This window comes from Solenopsis invicta, chromosome 2 (assembly GCF_016802725.1).
Source record: "Solenopsis invicta isolate M01_SB chromosome 2, UNIL_Sinv_3.0, whole genome shotgun sequence".
NCBI lineage: Eukaryota > Metazoa > Arthropoda > Insecta > Hymenoptera > Formicidae > Solenopsis > Solenopsis invicta.
In genome coordinates this window covers 7,040,899-7,058,404 of record NC_052665.1, presented here as the reverse complement: position 1 = coordinate 7,058,404, position 17,506 = coordinate 7,040,899, and the positions used below count along the sequence as shown (strand labels likewise).

Sequence of the window (17,506 nt, the reverse complement as noted above, 5' to 3'; positions counted from 1 at the left end):
AAATGCTTTACGTAACAATTGCATGAATGATTCTCACTTTGATATCTTATTTCAAGTATTTATTACATATTATATAAATATAAAATTAACTATTTTTGTATTATCTCAATGGATTATTCGATTCACATAATTTCGTACGTTTCGAGACCATTTCAATTTTATAGGCTGTCAATTTTTAATCCACTATTCATAAAGTTCATTGACTGCGTTCGAGGTGCCAAATGATTGATAAAATTGTGATGTATTGCGAGCTTCATACATTGCGTGATCGCTGCACCGCTTCTTTCACGAGTTCGACGTGTGTCATGTGTTGGATGGTCGGGCACCAGCGTACCGTTGACGAAGCCGTTTCAAATAACTGACTTCAAAGTGATTCTCTTTCGATGCATCAAATCTCGCTCGCCGGTATTTCACGGCGCCCTCCGTTGCAGGTATCAACCGACGACGGGCGCATAATTGCGCTCGAATGTCGCCCGTCTGCTCGAACACGCGTTCATTAAAATGCCATAATGTCATCGATCGTGTACGACGTGGGGTGTAGACGGGCTGAGCCAGGGAGTCGGACAGTCTCGTATTTTAACCGGTCCCTTGTCGACACACGTAACAACCGGGCGCTTCGTACAGCGGCTTTAAAGGGATTTGGTGGGCTTGCAGCAGGCGTTTAATCCTCGTACAGTGGTTGCACGAATGCGAATTCAAATGCGTTCGTTAGTTATTACATATTAGTGATCGCTAGATTAACGTGACTGAATGAGCCGCGGCGATCCATTCAATTAGCGCATCCGTCGATTCGTATGATTAATAACGTCGCGAATGTGTTTATAAGCATGGCATCGGATCTGCCGCAAGCATGCAGACGACGCGTCGTTGAACCAGAGAAATATTGCGGCGCATGAGCGACGCGAGTGAGACTCAATCGATATGCCGGGTTTTTTTTTTTTTTTTTTTTTTCATCGACCCCTGAACAAGGCAATGAACTGCCTTGTTGTACTCAGCTAATTTGTGCGACATCAATTAAGCGAGAAATGTTGATGTAATGAAACAAGCTCAAATATCATATGCGCGTATCATGCGATAATTCACAAACATTAATTTTGCCCTGTTCGGTACGTATAATATGTATAATATAAATATTTTTTTAAATACAATAATATTAAAATAAAATCGCAGTAAATTTATTAATAATTTTGATTTTACGATATTTTTAATATCACGGAAAAACATAAAAACAGATGGAATACAATAATTATGAAAGATCCACATCTTTACATTGTCTGTACTATTCTCTACTATATGTGAACAAAGATATAATTGACGATAATCTTTTAAAGGTTTGACTGTAGAACAATTTTCACCTATGTAACTCATATTATCAAAATTACGGATGACACTTTTTTTGCAAGATAAATTTGGCACGTACTATCCTATGAACAAACTTACATGAGTATACGTGTATCTCGCACGCAAATATTGTACCCACGCAGCACGAAGCGGCAATTAGTAAAGCACATTTGTAAATCAGCTAAGTAAATCGCGACGCGGCTTGAATCGCAAACGTGAGCGGTGTATAGTGTCAACCGGCATCGCCGGCATTTATTGCGGTGGCCGCGAAGCGGTACGCGACAAGTAGTTACGCACGAACGGGATTTTTAATTTGGTGCCAGGAAACGCGGGAAAAAAAAGAATCAAAGTGTTGATGTAGCTCTGGCTAATATTATTCCATTTGCCGCGATGAAAGCAAGGGCACTCGAGGTTTAATTATATTCTCCCCTGTGCTTTAAATCGAAACGACGAGCGCCGACACGTGCGCCTGGCGTCGTGGTAACAAGATCTCGAGCCATTAATAATCCGTGGAACGAGTTCTCGATCGGGAATCGACGCGAGGATGATCGGCGATATATTTTTTTTTATCCGAACGCAAACGTCCTCTCGATACTACGATTTCTTTTATGATCCCCGCATAATCGAATCGCCGTGCGCTGTGCTGTCGAACGTCGAAAACAATAAATAGCAGAAAAAGAGTAAACCTGGGGTTCCGCCGCTTTTCCCGCTCCACCCGTGTAACGTCTCGTTTATCGCGCGGTTCACCGCGATTTTCTTACCCTTTTATTTCCCATCCTCCCTTTTATTTTCTTTATCGATCCCGTCGACCTCGTAAAATTCCCAGTATATTACGGCACCCATTTCGGTCTTCCTCAAAACACACTGTCCGTGAAATCGAGCGGGATATCCGACCGCGTTTTACTTTACGTAACGACCATTTGGTAACGCTCCGTCAGAAAACAAGCTACCTCCATCGTCTGACATTAAATGTTTTAATTAAAACTTCCAAAGTTCGACAATAGCACATTTTTTATATTAAGGCTACTTGATGTATTTCAACCTGAGAATAATCATCTGAAATATTTGTTGCTCCCCTCCATTTTACAAAGATAAAGCTCACGTTACAGCAAATTTTTTCACTGAGCTAGAATCGATATCTACCTTTTGAACATTTTCGAGACCCAATTTGTACACAATAGAAACAAATTGTAACTCATATATTCATAGATTCGATCTGGAACTAGTTGGGGCGTAGAAGACATCTCCCCAAGTAGCACGTGAAGCTAAAAACGTCCACGATAACGTTGTCGCAGCTAAAATGCTGCGATTTAAACTGCGACAACGTTATCGCGGACATACTATAGTTTCATGTGCTACTTGGATCAGGTGATCGTTTACGTTATAAAATTAATTGAGTATGGTAAAAAATTTATATTATAATATAAGTTCAAAATAATAATAAAAATTCGAATAAAGTTAAAAAAATTTGTAAGCTATTAACATCTTTATGAGTATATTGGATGAGTGTAAAAGTTCGTTAATAATTCTTCAAGAGTAAATACAATTTAATTAATTACACGATGGTAACTCAGTCTCATTTTAAATTCTTATAAAATGGATATTATATTCCGATAAAGTAGATATTATATAATATATTTCGTTTTTCTGATAACTATTCTTTATGATTCTTTAAATATATAAATAATCCCAACAACCTGCAATAGAAATTATTTTAGTAATTGATTTCTTCATATTTTTAGAAATATTATCATAAGCTGTTGATGCTCTTTATTCATTTGTTTAGTATTTTCTTGATTTTCTTCTGCTTTGTTTATATAAAATATAGATTCAATTTATTTACGTAATGTTCTTAAGATATTAATAAATCATAGAATAATTAATAATATGTAATAATTAACAATGACTTTTAACTGGGATGTAAAAATCAAATAACTGTTTAGGCAAAAAAAAGGATGTGACTTCAACAACCAATTCGAAAGTTTACTAAACTAGTAGAAATATTGCAAATCAATTATTAAACCACAGAACAGATGATATTGAATAAAATAAAAGATATCGTCATTGTTTCGCGTATCTATGTATCAAATACGGCAACAATATTAAGCTTGATTGAGATGCAGCAGAACGTAACGATAAAGGATAAAGATCAAATCGGACGTTTATTACGCCTGCGGTTACAGAGCGGCGTTGCAAATATTTCACGACACATATTCTGAGGGATTGCTTTGTCTCGTTGTCACACGGATTCGGTCACAGCGCTCGCGCTGCAGATTGCTCTGAGCATCGATCTGTATTGATGAAGAGTCGTTCGAGTTTTTTCTGGGATTTTCTACGAGCGCGTCTCGCGTTTTATTTTTGCGTTGCCACGACTCCATCGGGGATGAGGTTCGACCTTTCGTTCGCGTGAGCGCTCTTACAACACGGAGGAATAATTAAATCCCCTTTGCATTTTCGAGTGGCGCGTGTCCGGGCATGCAGGTACTTGTACCAGGCACGATGCACCTACCGTATAACGATAGTGCTCGAATATATCATACGGCGCGACGAGAGTTTGCCCGAATTTACACGAAGATGCCGAATTTACATAAAGCACAAGTTGGTTCTTCCGCCATCACGGCTCCTGGCCGTTTCCTCAATTGCATCTAAATCACGATGCATTGTAACTGCGAGTTAAAAGTAACGGTAGCTGCGTTAGCATTTTTATGTGACTATCCGAATATCTCTGCGTTATTATTCCAGCCGTATACTTAATTTCGAAAGGATCGTCACCCTCTTGGTGGAGGAAGACGTGGGAGAAGAAAAAGGCACCGTCGTTTGCATGTAAATGTTACTTCCCCTCGAGCTGCGTGACTTGACGTTCCGGCAGCGACGCTCGTTACATCATTCAAGCTCGAATCGAGCAAGCTCGTTTCTGTCAACATACGCGGCATATCGCGTAACATCGGACGCGCGTAACGATATTCACCTCGGTCGCGTGTCGACCGATCGAATTTTTAAGTCGTTTCCGATCATTGTAGACGGTCGTTTTCATTTGCGTGTGCCGTCGCCACATCCGTTGCATCCAGAATAATTGAATCTATCGTTCTCATGCACGCAACACGCCCCGAAGCGTCGAGAGCTGCGCGAGTATTGTCAAATTCCCGTAAAATGAATTACTTCGGCTGTGAACGTTGTGTAGTGTGCTCACCATAATGCACTTCCGCAGTCTATCCCGCAGGATTATAATTACGATAATGTCATCGGTTCGATACCGGAAAGCTAATTTTCGTATACGAACCACTGTTATTTTTTTCTGTTCTTTACATGCATTAAGGATATTTTGGCTTTATAATATCAGTTAAAAGTTATTGAAATTTAAAAACTGAAGGCTTCGCGCGTTTTTTCATTTTTTTTTTCTTAATCAACGATAACAAATTTTGTTTGCGAATACTTGCATTTTGGCAATCTGTAAAATTAAAAAATTTTTGGTAATACTTTAAGAGCTGACACGTAGTCTTAAACTATAATGTACAAATTTTTATTTCATATTAATTTAAACACAGGGTTTGAAGAGAGGAAATTGTAAAAATTAAAAATGAAAAAATTATTATTCGCAACAAGAACCGCTATGACTGACGCAGGCTTTCTAGTCTCGTATTTTAATTTCGTCAATCCGATATGACGGATTATTGTTTTTTATTTCGTAATCGATTCTTCTAGTCGAAAAGAATTAAAGCGGAATAAAATTTTTTGATATCGATATAATTGAACGATTGTCAGTTTCGAATTACTGATTCAAAGGCTTTATTTAACACTAGAACTACCGACGATTAATTCATACAGTTTAAATGTACTTTATCTGAAAAGAACGATTTTGCTAAAGAATCTAAAATTTTAGACAGATAAAGGTCTGAAAATAATTTTTTGTCAGATCATCAAAGTAATTATATAGAACGTTCAAGCTGGTTGCTACAATGTTAAAACTTTTTGCAGCATTGCTTAACGTGTATGAGCGTCCTACATTTTGGTTCAACAGAAAAATTGTTTTCAGATTCTGTTTACCTAAACTTTTAGATTGGTGTTTTAACAAAATCGCTTTTTTCGTACACAGATGGTTGAAAAAAAAGTTAAATGGAAGTTTTATTAATATAATTACACACAAACACACATTTATATATTGAAGCAGAAGAAGGAAAAACAATCTCAAAAATTGCATAATTATAAACTTAAATAATTTAAAAAAAAATCAATTCTTTTACTTTGATTGTTTTAGTTTTAAGGAATATGTGATCTGTATACTGAAAAAATGGTTTTGCTGAAGTATTTAAAAATTTAGCTAGATGTAGATCTGAAAATAATTTTGTTGGACCATCAAATTAATTATGAAGAATGTTAAAATATAATGGGCAATATTAGAAAAAATTTCAACATTTCAGTAATCAGAGCGTTCTGTATAATTATTGATGTTCCAATAAAATTATTTTCAGATCTGTATTCAACTATATTTTTAGATACTTTAGCAAAATCGTTCTTTCCTTGTAGCCAATACGTTGTTTCCGATACGTACTCTTCGTGCCGCAAAGCAGCGCAGCAATTTCCTACCTGGATTTTAAAATGTAGATAACAATGCGTTATTTGAAATTGCTATTCGTCTACTGGGAGCGTCACGGCAAATCTCTTCGTGCGTCGTCAACAACGGATGCATCGAGGAGCCTTCACCAGTCGAGTTTCGCGTTACATTACTCGCTCGCGGCGTCCACCGGGGGGCAGAGAGTATTCAGATGCTCCTTTGTATATCGGTTGGGAATATGGTCGTTATATCAAAGCGGGTTTGCATTGCGAGAGCGAGTGGCTACGTGAGCGGGATGAAATCTCTGCGACTCTGCGCGCCAGCTGATGGCTGCGCGAATTCAGATTCAACGGTCCAAAGCCAACGTGGGCGAGGTATATGGACTATAACGTAGCGCTACGCGTTTCCGTTATCATCAAAATGGTAGATAGACAGTTGATGGTCGATGATCGACGAGCATTGTGATCGACGCAAGGCATTCGGAGCGTGTGTGGCGCCGATGGAGTATAAATTCTTGATAGTTGATTATACTCTGGTCGCGCTTACGGTTCGCTGGTCGTAATATTGGATCGTAAAAAATGTAGTTCCAATATGGTACGTAGGACGATACAGTTTTACGTTTGAAAAACTCGTAGTGTACCGCGGGTAAAAATTTGATTGTACATGTTAATGATGTAAGCTCGAGTTATGGGTAGATTGGTGTGCGACTAATTAAAACTGTTTGTTGTCCTCCTTGCTGTATCTATTTTAATAAAAAATGATGTTAATTATTTCAAATTGCTCATCATCTTTTCATTAGATCTTTTCCAATTTGAGACAAATTGATTAATCGCAAAATGAGATTTATTTTCATATCGCGATGGACTCGCAAAAACTTACGAGAACAATATCACCGTTGAATATTTCGTTCTAGCGTTGAAACGATATCGTTGACATTTAATATCCGGAGATCATGTAACACTTTCGCGAGATAGTTTGAGCGGCAGGCGCCGATAGCCTTGGTCGCAATCTTTCATCTTTATAGGAAATAGAACAAATCGTAAAAAAGAACTTCTATGTGACAGAGAGTGCGCGTTCAAAACTTAAATGCACATATGCAGAGATATTTGTGATGCGATAAGACATCGTTATATCCTTTTTTATAGTACTGTTCTCGCTTCAGTATGGAAGAAAAATGATATTTCATTTAACCCCTATTACATGACTTTCGGGTGGCCAGCTGATTTCCCTCTCCCTCTCTTTCTCTCTCTTTCTCTTTCTCTCACATCATCGTTCCCCTCGAGAAATAAATTTCACGCAGCTTCATGCGTGACAAAATTTATTTCGAGGCAAGCAGAGGGTTGCCTCACGCTGATAGGCAACGATTTAAGTCTAGATAGATAGCACTGCAACAAGTGCCGACAAAAATACTGGGCGGTCGTATTTTTATGTCCTCCTCTTCCGTCATCCCTCTCGTGGCGATTACAAAAGAGACATTTCCGAAGTTATAGTGAAAAAAAAAGAATAGAAGAGTCTGCGCGCTTTATTCCGCGCGGTTGACGAACGTGGCATGAAATATTCAGAATACAAATGGCACTCCGAACCCGATCACGACTGCTCCGGTTAATAAGAAAGTTCCTAAACTCTAATGCATTTAAATTGGCTCCGTCCCGCGACTTAAGCATTCAATTACGTACATCCTGCGCATCGACGATCGCGACGTTTTCCTTGCTCGCACGCCTCGAGCTGCGAGTCGCAGTTGCAACTGTCACGAGTCATTAGCAAGAATTTCATTCAGATAAATTTAGAAGAGAAATTGATCTCTTAGAAGTTTGAACGTTTATTAAAATGATCCATTTGCGTTTATTATTAATAAATCCATTTATGTTTACATAAATTTAGATTTCTCTGATTCTACTTATTTCAATCTTAATCTAAAATTTAACAAATTGAAAGAAGCGAATCACATTATAGCATCAACAAGTGCTTAAAATAGTTCGTACTTATTGACGTCTACGATAATGGATTTATCTATAAATAACATTCATTTATGTTAAAATAAATTCTTTTTACGACAATAAAAGCGTATAGCAATTTGATGATAAGCAGTCGCGCAATATTAAGCGTATTTGACTGTGATCTCGTAGGTCGTGTAAGACATCTAAAACGGAGATAAGAACAGCATGGCAACCTAACATGCACGAATAATCGCGAAAATAGTTTCCCGGCGAAAACGATTCTCTGGAACGGTGTCGTCGCTCCCGACTCGTTCCCTCGAAGAATCGCTCGGGATTTTAACGAGCGTCGACCTACCGTGTTCGTAACGACGACGGGGCGAATAGATCGTATTTTCACGGGGGCGCGGGGCAAACGGATCGCCCGTAACATTTTGCATCCGTGCCGGTGCCGATCGCGTCGCGAATGGGTTCCTCGTCGGGTGGTTCGGTTCGTTTCGCGAGTCCGGTCACGCGTCCGCGTTACGTGACGATTCCTCCTCTCGATGCGCCTGCCTCTCCGGAGCTGCTCGGCTCTTCTATTCTCTCACGGTTTTCAGCCGGCGCGCGGGTAATGAAGACATGCGACCGGGAAAAGAACCGACTCTGATCCGCGACTGATTGCCACTCGATGCTCGACGAATAACACTAAGTAGTTCGCTACCGGTGCTCTTCACGTCGATTGTTAATTCATCCCGGCGTCCGCGCCTCGTTTTTATAGGAGATGTGCCAAGCGCGAACGCCAACCTGATTTTTCTTCATCTCGCGCTCCAGTTTCCGTATTGTTCGCGCGTCCTACAAAAAATATGAGCGATGTGTCGAGAAATTGATACGTCCTCGGAATGTACAAGCGAATGATGCTTTCAGATTTCCGCTAAAACCTTTGCATCACATTTTGCTATCTTAGATTATTATTTTTGATTCTACATTAAATAATTAAGTAAATTAAAAAAACAAGTAAATTATTGATTTTGTTATTATTACGTGCTAATTGGTGCTTTATGATTAATTATATACGGCTTTCCGAACAATGTTGGTATCATCCTTTAGTCTCGTGAATGGCATGAGTGGTATTTTCGTCCACACCCTATGAAATTAGAACTATGCATTCAGCTAACCGCAAGAGGTAAACGTGTATGCGGCAGACTATCACGGTGTAACAGATACACGTGTGCATGGGGCCGGCTCTTATCTACCAGGCGAGCGTATACGAAAGAGGTGATAAGGACCCTTCGCTCAGACTATGCAGGTGATATGCACGCGGTTAACGCGGACGATACAGCCAAAGTAAAGGTACACCAACGTTGCATCGCGGTCGCATTCACCCCCTCCGTTCGTTCCTGATGATGACGGATCGCCTTTGATTACTTGGCGCGATCTATCTCATCGTCTTTCGCCCGCATCGCGCGAATATTCAGCTAGAGTATCGAGACGGCCGCATCTCACGGACACTCGGGTAATTGCCTTTGGGCAAACTAGTCCGCTTTAACTAGAATAACGCTTATCGCGGCCTATCGCTAGTGTCCGGCGTGATATTTTCGTTCTTTTCGATCGCCCGGCGCTGCTTCTCGCAATGCACCTTCGTTTCCAGTTCGCACAGCAACTGTCCCGAGGCGTATCTCTCGCATCGTGCCCGTCTTTCTCCTGTTTGTTTCTTACTTCCTGGCATTCATTGGCTTCGCGTCCACTCCTCTTCCTTCTTACACGCAGCTTCGGCGCGCCGCTTCTCGCGCCACCTTTCCACTTTGACGCCGGCAATTCGAGGATGTTTTAACACTCCGGTTTGACGAGTTTTTTTTACAACCTACTAAAAATGGCTTCGTTTCCGTGCGAGCTATCGCACGACCGTCCAACTCACTTCTCCGCAGCGCCTTTTCGGATGTTTCCTCGAACAGAGAGACGTTGCGAGATCGTCGTTTCGAGGGATCTACATTTCTTCTTAAGTCTCACGTGCCGCCAATCGCGGTGCGGGTTTAGTGGCGTTTATTTAGCGCTACCTATTTATCGTGGACATTATCGCGGTGAATTAAAATGCTGTCACCGCATTTTGATACGCGGTGGTCATTTAAATATGGGGTTTAGTAACGCACGCGAGGTTTCCGTCGCAAACTGATTTTCGTATCGACGACAAGATGAGGGATGGAAGTTCCGGTATCCCGGCGATATCGATTTCGTCTCAGCCTTTGGCACGTCCGTAAGCCCGAGAGATCGAGTTAAGTCCACGTCAGATAAGGGCTAAAACTCGTGAGTCGGCGACCGTCTGGGCGCGGCCGAATGCGAACATTCCGCGAGAACAACGAGGGTATATTTAAATGCTCCTCGTGCGCCGATAAGATCCGCCTGTCGTTGACTTTGATTGCACTATTATTCTCTCGGCATAAACGGCCACCCCCGGCGCGAGGGAAAATGGTAATGAGCGACCTTATAATCGTTCTTATCTGCAGCGTGTGCACGCGCGCGAGTGTGCCCACACCGGGCTAGGTAGATAGAACGGCAGGAAGAAGGGAATTATATCGGGAACGCGGACGGATCGAGCATGAGAATTTTAAATGCGCCGCGTTACCAGAGCCTGGCATGAATGATTCATCGATTGGGAATCGACGTTCTACGTGTTTCCCGTCCTCGGAAGTTTCCTTTGCGTAACACGTGGCGACCGACGACGCGTGTAATTGTATATTTAATGTAATATTTCGATACTCTCTCCCGCGAACGAGAGCGATCGCGATCGTATTATGCCGCGACATATGAAAATGAAGCGAGACGTAATATCCGCGTTTTAATTGCTATCAATTTAATAAAAAAGTTTTTTTGTCAGGAAAGATTGTTGTTATGAATTTTGTTAGCTTATTACGACTTTACCGACTTACGAAAGTGCATAAGCTGGGACAGACATTGCTCTAAAAAGCACTCCGTTACGTGCCCGTCTTCGAGGAAACTTGGCTACTTCTGAGGTTCGTCTTTTAAGATGATCTCGCTGTCGCGACGTGAAACCCCGAGAGGTCAACTCGGTGTACTCGCGCCGAGCTATCTGGGCTCTTGATTGATCAAGAACGTCAGAGGAGCAGTGCACGTCTACTTTCAGAGATGAAATATGTTTGCGCTATCTCTCGAGTAATCTACTGAGTGCAGAACGACAAAATTTAATAATTAGCACATTAATAACATAAGTAATTTAAAGCTTAAAAATAATGATATTAATATTTGAGAATCTTTTGAATTTCGGACACCGTTTTAAATTAATTTTATCGATCGATGTTCAAAGTTTGAAAATTTTATAAGTGATTTGGAAAGAAAAAGTTACTAAATGCGTATCAGTTTCCTAAATTGTACTTTTTTTAAATATTTTACTTAATATAATCTATATTTAAAATATAAAATAAAAATATAAAATAAATGGCAAATAAGTAGTATAGACAAAATTTCAATACATTACAATTTACATTCTGTTTTGTGTGTGCTAATAACACAAAAGTCAGATACAATTGATGATGTTAATTTTTAATCACTTTATGTAGCTGCTAGTAATGTAATTATGCAGTTTTTATATGATCATAAAATTTATTGTAAAATATTTTACATTCACTGTGTATATACATATTTGCAATCATTATAAAGATAAAATCGACATTTTTATAAAATTTATCAAGTTTTTTTCTTAAATTGTACTACCAAAAAATTTTATTATTGTACAATAAATAATATTAACATAAAGCTGACAAGTGATAAACGTAAAACTACTAACTACTAATGTAAATAAAAATATTGCAAAAATAAATTCAAGACAATTTTATTTTGACGTTCTTACCTTTTCATTATTGTTATTTTTGAATTATTGAATACAATTCTTTTTCAATAAATTGATAATATAAAATAAGTATTACTTAATAATACCTTATATTTTTAATTATTTTAATTTATAAATTCAATATTTTTAAAGCATTTTGACACAATTTACGAGACTCACACGCAATCGATTGTCTAAATTTTTTGTAGCACGTTGCAAAAGAGTTTACAATAAATTAATTTGTTATTGATGAACGGTTAAATATTTTCATTTGTTTTCATAAAAATCAGTACCAAATGAAAAATATAATAATAAAATAATTTAAATAGTGCGCGCTCGACATCTCTCCCATTGAGAATTAGAATTTAGATTAAATAACAATTAAAAACAAAATGACATATAGTCAAATAATTTGATTCTACTGTGTTATTTATAAATACCTTTTAACAGAATATAAACAGAATACGTGATGCACGTGATGTCCATATAAATGCTTCCTGATTTGTTGCACGTTTGATATTTATTGAAAAAAATCACAGATGCGTATGTATACAAAGTGTCTGAAGAGAAACTAATTTCAGAACACTACCAAAAACGTATAGTAAACGTGTCGACGGAAGAGAAATTATGTTAGTTTATAGTCAACATTTATACTCGTGATTCTATTACGCCGCGCGCGATAGACGATCTCGTCTGATCAGTGATGCCCTTATACTACTGCATGAAGCAAGGGCGCAACACTGTCGCCGTTCGATCTCGTTCGTTTTTATTTCTCCCGCGTGAAATACGTTTATGGAATACGTATGGATAACGTTCTGCCTTGAGTGGGCGACTCTCATCCATCGTCGTAAGTAACTGTAAACGAGTTTTCAGAAATACATGGACGTGCACCCGAGAGAAGTCGGCTCGATAGTTGGCACGTAATGGAATATCGAACAAGTTCGCAATAACAGCACGTAACGCTTCGTCGATGCGTCGAGACAGTCTCCGGCGGGTTGTCCCGGAAAACATTATCCTTACGTAACCGTTAACGAGCTCATGTAATGGCAAAATTGCAGATTAAATTTATTACGCGGGAATAACACGAGGTAGGCGGAGTGGGGGCGGGAGTCCCACGGCAACAAATCGCTCGCTTCTGATTATTACTTTTATCACCGAGAGCGATAACGAAATTATCGCATAGAGCACTTTTTCCACGGTGTTTTAAAGTAACTAACTTTCGTTATTTTTATTTATTATTCCTACGCAATCTTAATACGCGAGATGATATAAATTCTAAAAATAAACTTCGAGCAAATGGACTTCGAGTTAAATGGAAATGGTGGATTACATTAAAAATATTATTCACTTTAGTTCACGGAAATTACGAATCGTAACTTTTGACAGTACGAACTGATGCAGTGGAGTAGAAATAATTTCTAATTCGAGGCGCGCACGAAATGATATGCGAATGCAGGACGATAAGAACAGGAAGTGTCGACGAACTGCAATTTCAACGTGGCTGTAATGACCATTGGTGTACAAGTGCACTAAAGCGTCATGAAGAATTCAAAGGAAACCGGCGGATTCTGATGCAGCTGCTTAAATCCACGCGGAAAGGATGGGCGCGGCGACCACTCGGGACAGTTTCATTCGGATCTGGGTACATCACGTGTTACTTAAATTTCCGGACTTTTGCGGAAATCCCAACTTCACAGCAAACGCTCTTTCCCTTTTTCACAATTTATATATCGTGTTTTTAGCGAAGTAGTAACGCGCGAGTTTTATATCTTCTTTCGCGATCGCTGTACCATTTATCAGTAACTAATTAATCAGGCAGCTTAAAACCGCAGAGAGCTTGTTACATTGGCTTGAATGCGTTCACCGACATTCGAGGTGTTTTAATGGGAAATGCTGATTACAAACTAAATCGCATTACTTTAAATTACAGCTGGATACGTGTAGGTCAACATGATTGCAGCGGTCAGGCCAATTACGTGAGTCTCCGGATAATTATAACCTATTGGTCGCTAGCTCGATTCAAATTAGTTTGCAATCAGTCATTGGCCCCGGTTCGTGATATCACTGAATTTTTATCACGAGATATAATAATTCATACATGTAGCGCAGCGGCCTTTGTACTTATAGGTATTAATTACAAATTTTAGTCAAAGTAATTCTAAATTTTTAGTCTTATGTTATATTTCAAGTGTGATATACGCTTCGGAAATGTACGCGAAATTGATAGTTCTCCTTTATCGAGCCTTACGGACGGTTTGCGTTTCGTTTATATTTACGAATATTATTCGTTTTTCGGAAAGCATGCACTGTATCGAACAACATACAAAATGATTCGTATTTGAAACTGTACGATCGATTTGGTAGTAGACTATCGAGTAACGCAGCACCATTTATCAAATTGCTTCTTCCGAGATGTTTTCGCGTTCTAAAACGATAAGAAGAGACTGAATCGAAAAAAGTTACCGCATGTGTACCAAATAAAAATATTTATTTGGTTCAAGAATCTGAGTCGCGTATTAAACTGAAGAAAACTATTGTATTCGCATTCAGTAACAAGAAAGGAGTATTAGTTTATTTTACGTAAAATGTAGTACAATACTGTAATGCATTTCTTATTATTTGATATTTTATAGTTTCAATTTTCGTATCTAAATATCATTATTAATAACCTGAACTCGAGCACAATTTTGGATCACACATGTGATACAATTGTACAATTAAACATATCATTGTAAACATTAATGTTAATTGCCGTTGGAAAAACGAGTAGCGATGAGTACGAGTTGCAAGCTACTCGATGCGATCTTATAAACGCGTCTCTCTTTGCAAAGTTTATTACGACCATAGGCAAATTGATGAAATGATCAATTAAACGTAGTCCTTCAGTTTATCGACGCATCATTAAAGCTGTTATGAAAGAAAACGCGGTGATGATGCGTAATGGGCTCTTAACGACGACTTTAATTAGTGGCGAGACAAATACCTAGCGGGCGAGCTCGCCATGTGTAACTTAAAACCTAAAACAATGGATGTTAAACGTCTCCACAGAGTTTTATGGTTGACTTCAACCTAATGCACCACACTTCGCCACGGCGTATGCCGCGCGTTAATGGAACCGCGGATTAAGAGGGTCGTAAATGTTGCCAGAGCAAGCTGCTGGTGCTGATAAATAGCTGGGAGAATGCTTCTTCCCCACGGAACAACCACAGTTCAAACAGCATCGAGGAGTGCAAACACTCGTATCGATAATTCGCACATAGTTCACGAAGCATTGCGGACGAAATAAACATGTTGCAAAATAAAATTAATTTCTTGAAAACGTCCAGCAATAATTATGTTATGCCGTTAACAGCAAAAGAATAATGACTATATATATATATATATATATATATCTTAATATTCTTTTCATGTACTTACAATAAAGTTCTAATTTATAAAAATATATAATAATAAAAGATAATTTACTGTATTATAAGATACGAAAAAGAAAATTATATAAATCAATTTTAGATTAGTTAAATCTATTATCATTATAGCTAAAGTCAGTATTATAAGATGTGTCGATTGTGACACTATGAATGTCGATTTTATATGTCTTACAATGAGATATGATGTGTAAAATGTGGTTAAATATTGAGAAGAGAATACGACGGTAGTGTGAATGGCGGGTATAGACATGTCCTCGAGTTTTCCAGAATTCTCGAACAGGGCGAGAGTGGGGTTCACCCACAAATGCGATTAGCCGCGTCGGAAAGGAGCTTTAATGAAAGTTACCCGCGCTCGTTCTCTCGTAGCGGCCCCGATACTTGCGTGAATTTAATCTACGCCGGAACGTCTGATGAGTTCCCACCGGAAGTAGCCAAGGTGGAGAAAAGGGTGCGAGGATGAGATATCGAGCAGCGAATAATTCACAGGGCGCTTGAAAAAGCGCCTTGATACTCGAAAGGGCAAAGTCGAAGTGGCTCCGGCGAGTAAAATCCGGATCGAGGGTGAAGCGGATACATGGACGGGATAAATGGACGGGTAAGGGTGAGGCACACACTGCTGGAATGAAGATAAGTTGGATATGCACTATGCTTTCGAAGGGCCGATGTCACGCGTATAGCTACGCGTTACTTTACGAGTTTCTTAACGGGGCGTCTTTCAATCTTTCCTTGTATAGGAAAGATCGTGACTTTTTCAGGAGTTATATTCTGAAGGAGATATTTTTTCTGATAAAAAAAAGATAGTAAAACAAGTAGATAAAGATGAAAAGTCCATTTTAGTCTATCTGATTTTTTTATCGTCCTTTCTCCCTCTCTCCCGCCCCCCTCATAAAGCTAGATTTAAAAAGGCATTGCGAAAACATAAATTTTAACAGGATCAATATATTCCGGTATTAATAAGTAATGCCTGCAGTGATCAATAGAGAAATATGTATTTATAAAAGCAATGATAAAGGAAATGGACGAACGACAAACATTCGTTTAATAAATGACGATTTATTATCATTCACGTACAAAATATTATATGTTTGTTGCATTTTAATAATTCCGTGATGCGCCTGTTTAATAATTTATTTGGGAGGATTCTAAAAATGAATACACGCGCTGATATTAATAAATATTTGAGTTTAATTTTTCTTTCAATTTACCCGACGCAGCATCGTTCGCGCGCGATGGCGAAAACTGAAAGCTCACCAGAGATTTTATTGTTAATCCGTGGCCGTGCGCAACCGTGTAATGCGATTGTGTGTAATGGATTTAATTTTATATGCTATCAAACCATCCTCCACCTCTTTATCTCCGGTGCATTTTTTATTAAATTTTTTATTCTCTGCGCACCGACCGATGCGTTCACCGCGTTAAATCACGTATTACAATTGTTTCTCACGTATATATTTTGGCTGAGGAGCAGAAGCATATTATCATTTATGTGAAAAATAAGATGCAGCGGAAGTAAGATCAGCTGCAATAGCTATTAACAAACGATGGAGCAAGTAGGTTGTGAGTATTAGAAAGGAAAACTAACGAAGAAATGTAATGCATCGTTCTTTACGAGACGACAACTGCAAAACGTTCAGAGCTAAGTGGATTAAGAAAAAGGCATTAGGCTTGATGACCATTTCTATTTAACGTTTCAAGAACAATCCTTGTTGTTTTTATGTTTTTACTTAAATGACAGCAGAAATAAGCACGAGTGATTTGATAAAATATTCCACGTGAACGACGATATTTGTTAGTTTCAATTAACAAAGATTATAGTCATCCATTATTCTTTTCTTTTCATTAACGATAACGCCTGAAAGAAAAGTTTGTTCCGAATTCTGCTGCGCGGACGCATAACGACACGCCTACCAAAGAAACACAATGGGAGGTCATTCCCTCGAGATTCATTTAACAAGCACATCCCACAGATTTATCTCGGTGCGTTAAAGAATGTCGCCTGCCCCTTCGCTTCAATGGAATTGCCGATTAGTACAATCCTTTTTCCTCGGCAATTGCTGACTGCGCAGTAATTAAACTTTATAAAGATTACGATGATGTCATTGAGGGGACTTGACATCAGCTTTTAATATACAGCTTTTATAATGGATATTTAATGTATCTTCTCGAGATTACAGTTGATAAAAATTCTGATGATTTCGCATTGTTACTTTTAAATTAATTTAATGTCGTTTTATTTTTGATAAAATATTGCCTCACATACTATTTCCCGTTGACATTGCTTAGAATATTGATTAAAGAAAAAGCGTAAGCTAGCATGGTTTTTTTCTACGACTTTAAAATAATAAAATTACTAGACTATATCTTTCTCTCAAAATATACGTACATATAATAATCAATTTGTATTGAGAAATTAATTGTTAACAACTAA

The 17,506-nt window shown here is 38.6% G+C and overlaps 1 protein-coding gene across 4 annotated transcripts in view; it reads right to left on the bottom strand.

Annotated features, from left to right (window-relative positions):
- Positions 1-17,506, bottom strand: part of LOC113002944 (A disintegrin and metalloproteinase with thrombospondin motifs 12-like) — a 45,422-nt gene that overhangs the window by 20,616 nt on the left and 7,300 nt on the right. Inside the window, exons 1-2 of one of the 4 annotated variants that reach the window (XM_039446065.1) lie at positions 12,091-14,989; positions 10,734-10,985 (exon numbers count right to left, since the gene is read on the bottom strand). The exons of 1 other annotated variant lie outside the window; for it this stretch is intronic. In XM_039446065.1, coding sequence (XP_039301999.1) covers positions 10,734-10,743 — 10 coding nt within the window. In that variant the 5' untranslated portion in view covers positions 10,744-10,985; positions 12,091-14,989. Of the gene's footprint in view, positions 1-10,733; positions 11,507-12,090; positions 14,990-17,506 lie in introns of those variants that run through there. 2 more of the 4 variants (XM_039446064.1, XM_039446066.1) reach the window with 2 other exon arrangements.